The sequence below is a fragment of the Neomonachus schauinslandi genome, chromosome X (assembly GCF_002201575.2).
Source record: "Neomonachus schauinslandi chromosome X, ASM220157v2, whole genome shotgun sequence".
Lineage (NCBI taxonomy): Eukaryota > Metazoa > Chordata > Mammalia > Carnivora > Phocidae > Neomonachus > Neomonachus schauinslandi.
The window spans coordinates 46,254,840-46,260,839 of record NC_058419.1 but is presented as its reverse complement, the minus strand read 5'-3'; the positions used below and the strand labels follow the sequence as shown (position 1 = coordinate 46,260,839).

General features: G+C 51.4%; 1 protein-coding gene across 1 annotated transcript in view; it reads left to right on the top strand.

The window, feature by feature from the left end:
- Window positions 1-2,484, top strand: part of DRP2 (dystrophin related protein 2) — a 27,384-nt gene extending 24,900 nt beyond the window's left edge. The window contains exons 21-22 of the mRNA XM_044911695.1: window positions 1,920-2,040; window positions 2,360-2,484. Coding sequence (XP_044767630.1) covers window positions 1,920-2,040; window positions 2,360-2,484 — 246 coding nt within the window. The remainder of the gene's footprint in view (window positions 1-1,919; window positions 2,041-2,359) is intronic.
- The last annotated feature ends 3,516 nt before the right edge of the window (window positions 2,485-6,000 follow it).

Genomic DNA, 6,000 nt, shown 5'->3' with positions numbered 1-6,000 from the left:
GTGCAGCAAAGGGCAGGAACGAAAGTGCTCCTTGGCGGTGGCTGTTGTTGGATGACTTTCTGAAGAGAACTGGGCTGACGACGATTAGGGAAGGGGCCAGTGTGCTCTTGGCCAAGTCTGAGTGCTCACTTCCCCACGACCCATCTGAATCTGGTATCGAGAGGACGAAGCTCAAAGAATCATCCAAAACATTGATTTCGCTACCGTGATGTTTGCTGGAAAGAAGCAGGTTTGGACATGCTGGGGGAGGCAACGATGTTTGCCGGGAAGGGAGCTCTTCGTTCCCGTTTGTCCCTTTCCTCCTTGAGGGGTCGTATATATGGCACGGTGTAGCTCTGGAGTCGGACAGCCCTGGGTTCCAATGTGGCTGTGCCAATTCTTGACTGTCAGGTGTTAGGCAAGTTACTTGGCCTCACTTACCCCCAGTTCCCTCATCTGTAAAACAGGGATAATAACATCCCAACTTCATGGAATTGTGAACCTAAGATGCGATAACATATTTAAAGAATTTAGCACGGGGCGCCTGGGTGGCTCAGTTGGTTAAGCGACTGCCTTCGGCTCAGGTCATGATCCTGGAGTCCCGGGATCGAGTCCCGCATTGGGCTCCCTGCTCAGCAGGGAGTCTGCTTCTCCCTCTGACCCTCTTCCCTCTCATGCTCTCTGTCTCTCATTCTCTCTGTCTCAAATAAATAAATAAAATCTTAAAAAAAAAAAAAGAATTTAGCACGATGCCAGGAATGTAGGGAATACTTTGTAAATGTTACCTATTACAGTTGACCCTTGAACAACACAGGTTTGGACCGTGTGGGTCCACTTATATGCGGATTTTTAAAAGATTTTGTTTATTTATTTGAGAAAGAGATCGCGTGAGCATGCACGAGGGGGGGAGGGGCAGAGGCAGAGGGAGAAGCAGACTCCCCGCTGAGCAGGGAGCCCGATGTGGGGATGTGGGGCTGGATCCCAGGACCCCAGGATTATGACCTGAGCTGAAGGTAGACGCTTAACTGACTGAGTCACCCAGGTGCCCCTATATGCGGATTTTTTACTGTACAGTACTGTAAATGTATTTTCCCTTCCTTATGATTTTCTTTTTTTTTTTTAGAGGGAAAGTGAGGGAGAGGGGCAGAAGGAGAGGGAAAGAGAGAGACCCTTAAGCGCAGAGCCCAACTCGGGGCTTGATCTCACAACCTTGAGATCATGACCTGAGCCAAAACCAAGAGTCAGACGCTCAACTGACTGAGCCACCCAGGCACCCCTTATGATTTTCTTAATAACATTTTCTTTTCTTTTGCTGACTTTATTGTAAAAATGTAGTATATAATGCATACAAACTATATGTTTGTTTAGTGTTTATGTTACCAGTAAGGCTTCTGGTCAACGGTAGGCTATTAGCAGTTAAGTTTTGGGGGAGTCAAAATTATATGTGGATTTTTGACTGCACGGGGGGGGTCAGTGTCCCTAACCCCCACATTTTTCAAGGGTCAACTGTATAATCACTATATGTACCAGTAATACCACCCCATGCCTCTTCCCCAGATCCTCTGAGGGATAGCCTCTAGATGAATTCCTAAAGGTCTTAACATATATCATGAACTGAGGATCAGGTGTGCAACTCTATATTTTCAGGGAGATCCGGGTTCTAAATACCTTAATTATAGCTGAGATGGACAGCAAGAGACCTTTAGGTGCAACTGGGAGCCTTTGACACATGTTGAAAGAAGAAGGGTAACTGGTAACTGAATATTCTAAGAAGTTTCTTCAAAGGGGAAGCCACTGTTTGGGGCACTACCGAAAACTTCTTAAAGTCCCAGGGCAAAGGGATGGGCACAAGGTCTCTAAAACCCCTTCTAAGCTCAGGAGTCTGTTAAAGTGAGGTCAGAAAAGCAAAGCCACCTAAGTCATGCCTTACCTCTTGCCAGCCACCCACCGAATCAAATGGCAATGGTTCTGCAGGCTCGTCCCTAGCTTCCTCTCCGCAGCAGTCAGAAGGCAGTCACCCCCAGGAGAAGGGACAGACCACTCCAGATACTGAAGCTGCAGGTAAGTTCCCCCTGGCCCCTCCCAGCCCCTTCCTCCATGGCTTCATCCTGCCCCAGATCTGCCCAAGGTCCTGCTAGGGCTGGACCATGGGTTTCCCCTCGTGGCTTTGAGCTTAGTGTCAGGGATGACTGGCTTATTGACTGAAGCGTTTGCTTATTCTACACGTGTATATTGAGCACCTCCTATGTTCTAGGCGTTGTGCTGGGAAGACACAAACGCTGTGGGGTTTCGTCCTTCAGCGGGCAGCCTCCCGCCTCAGCCCCTTGGCCTCAGCAGGGAATCCCTAGTTCTCTCCCCAAATCTCTCTTTTCCAACTTAGATGATGTGGGGTCCAAGAGCCACGATGTCAGCCTGTGCTTGGAGGACATTATGGAGAAGCTCCGCCACGCCTTCCCTGGTGTGCAAAGCTCTGATGGGACTGCCAACCCCCTGTTGGCCTCTTGATGGAGCCAGATCCCTATCCTATAATCCACAGTCCTCTCCCGGTTCTGGTCCAAGTCTTCCTTCACGCCTTCACCCAACCTTTCTGGTCCCTCCCGGGCCCACATTCCTCAGCCAGAGTTATCTGGGCTCGGGGCAGCAGCAGGGATCTGCCCATGTGTGAAGTGGATGCTTCAGGGCTGGAGAGGGAGAGGCATGATTCCCCCAACTCTAGAAACGTGCCCTTTAATCCTCAAGTTTGAGACCAGTCCCTTACGTATGTTTCTGTCGCGGTGCAGGCAGATGGGGAGCAGAGAAGCTGCCTTGCAGAACTAAGCAGTGCCCATTGGCCCCTTTCCCTTCTCCATGGCATTATGGAGATAAGGAAGCCGCATGACCCCACGGTTCCAGCATTAGGAACCCACAGGGGTTAGCCCTACTCTCTGGCCCAACTCAGGGAGGCAGAAGGGTATCCCCAAGACACAACCCCCCCCCCAAAAAAGTGCCCCTGAAAATGTCTGGGCAGCATGTGTCCTATTACTTTAGTTTGACGGCGTCTCTAGCCATCCTGATGCTCCCTAGATGTTGTTTCCCCTTTGAATATCTTCAGTTCCTTCTGCCTCAGGCCTTGGCCGCCCTTGCTCAAGTTCATTCTGATTCTTACTTACACCATACATTTGGAAACATTAAAGAGATACTTATGGGCTTAGTTCCCACCCCACCCCCCACCCCCACCCTCCCCCATCCTGAAGGCCTCAGCCTCCTGAGACACCAGAAATTGCTCCGGAAATCCAGCTGAAGCCAACCTTCGCTCTTCCGGGTCTGCCCTCACAGCCCTGGGGCAGGGGCAGCTGCTTGCTCAGCAAGGGGGTCTTGCTCTCCTTGGGTGAGGAAGGGGAAGCCACTCACTAGCCTGGAGGAGTGTGACTGCCCAACACTCTTGCAGGCTGTGACCCTTGTTTCTTTCAGGCGGAATCAGATGAGGCAGCTGATTGTCCCCAGCTAATCACAAGGCAGATGCAAGCGGCAGCCCTAAATAGTGGTCCCTTCCCAGGAACCGCTGGCCACAAATCAGGAAGCTGGCCACTTCCCACCCAGACAACAGCAAGGCCTTCCTTTGCATAAAACTGTTCTTTCTAACTCTGGAAGGTGAACCCGATCCTCAAAGTAAACTAACTCTTGCTAGGCTGCCTAGACCATAATCCCTTTATCCAGAAACCGTTCAGAGTAGATAGCAGGGGGTGGGGGTGGGGCGCGGGGGAGTGGGCTTGGGGAATTTGAACAGAGTCAGAGCCCACTTAGGCAGCTTTCTGCAAAAGAAGCTTTATAACCCAGAGCCCTGCAGCTGATTTAATTTGCCTAAGTTTATATACATACATATCTGTCCTGCAGAGGTACTGTACAGCGGTACTCCCCTGGCCTCACTCACACATTAAATTCTAATACCTCTTAAAGTATTAATGTTCTGCCTTGCTCTTTGTTAGCCCCAACCTCTGGCTGGACAGAGACATGCAACCTGGCCGCTCCCCTAGGATGTCTCTCCATTCATGTTTGGGGTGAGCTGTCCTCCAGACCAAAGCAAGAGAAGCCTGTGGCCACAGTGGGATCTAATGGGAAGAGTCACTCTGTTCTCTTCACTCGTTCCAAATCTTGTTCCCTTGAGACCTGAGCCTTGGATGAACTTTTCCTGGGCTTCCCCTAAACAACGGTTCAGGTGCCAAAACAGAACAAAGGCAAGCTCTACTCATCCCATGCAGACAAGAAGGAACAGATGGGCTTTTGTTGGCCTTTGCCAGGCTAAGACACAGAGAACACCCTCTAGCCCCTTCCAGGTCCTAAGTCTGCCTCAGGGTCTTAAAGAAAGCAGTGGCTGCCACCAAGGTCAGGAGGGTGTGAGATAGGTGGGGTGCTCTGTTATAATCAAGTAGTGCATCTGTCCGTGGGTAGAACTGCTGGGAAGTTAGATTTCTCTGCTGCCGGGGAGGGAGGGCAGTAGCTTGGGTCCAGAAGCCTAGGATTGCTCCTTCTCGAATGGCCAGGGAGCACTAGGCCACAGGTCTGGGGTATCAGACCTAACCATGACATCTGCCTCAGTGTTCATGAGGTGTCTGGATGGGAGGACTGGGTATCTGGATGTATGGTGAACAGGTAGTAGGCAGGCATCAGACACAGACCATGGGCATCTGTCCATGGCGGGGGTGGGGGGTTGGGGTGGGTGTGGGTGTGGCGGAGGGAGGCCATATTTGTAGGGGCCTATTTTGTGGGCAGGAATGGGATAGAAGAAATGTGCTAAAGGTCAGGGAGCTCAGGGTCTTTGAGGCATATCCTGCCCAAGCCTTAGGAGGGCAGATGTTATGAAACAATCTTTTACCAGGGAAGTCCTAGAAAACCCTTTCTATACGCACCCCCGCACCTCACCCAAGAGATCTTGGGCTGCTGAGGGCCTGTGGCAGCCGCAGTGGGCTAGGCATGGTAGGGAAGACGTAGATCTTGCTATGTAGGATTTGTGCTGTGGGTGGACCGAAGCAGCAGGGTAAGAGTTGAATTCTCACTAGTGGGGCCGCTGACACTGTGTGTGTGGTCCTGTGTGTACCTGTGTGTGTGCCTGAGGTATGTCACTCAAGGGTCCAGTGACAGTCGCTGCAACATGTGTGGGCCGTCTGCCCACAGTGAGGTAAATGGATCCTTGGGCACCGTGAATCCAAATCAGGGTGAGATTTACTGAGATGTGTGGCAGGTTGTGAGGCATCTGTCCTGTATCGTGTCTCCTAGAGGTATCTTTTGCGATGCTGCATTAATTTATGGCCCTGTGCTGGAGGAGTGGTAAAGGGAGTTTCCGGGGAGGCAGCCTAAAGAAAACCTCTGACTTGTGAGATCAGCATCCATGCGAAGGAATGTGAGTGTTTGCCAGGGTGGTTGTCAAATAGTATCAGGGAACAGGTAGAATCGAGAGGCGCCTGATTCTCGATGGAATCTGACAGAGGCCAAGAAAGCCGTTACGAGGGGGCCTCTGCTCCGAATGAGGGCAGAGTGGAGTCATGTTGACTGGGAACTTGTCAGAAAAGGCTGACTGGCTGCAGAACACCAAGCTGTCTGCTGTGCGGTTCCCTGAGGGGGGCCCTTCCCCGGGAGGACACGTGCCCTTCCCCCCAGGATGGCAAGGCTGAGATCAAGGCTCTCAAGCGCCCATTTCCTTCAAGGCCCAAACTTTGGAAATATGTCCCTGTAGAGAAAGCTGTTGAGTTTCTTGGGCTCCAGGAACTGGGCTGGCAGGCCACAGTAATGAGAAACCCTGAGGTCAGGCAGAGGCCTGTTCTGGGAGAGGTTTTCCCCTCCAGGTTAATTTTAAGGAATACCCATGCTGCCTGAGGTGTGTGTTTGGGATCTGGGCTCCATCCATGTCCAGCTTCATGCCAGAACATTACTTGAGCACGCATTCTCAGTAGCCGGCTCATGGCCTCTGACACGGTTTCAGGCCAAGAATCTCATTAAAGTTCCCTTGACATGGGTGACAGCTAGTCCAGAAAAGTAAGCTGCCTT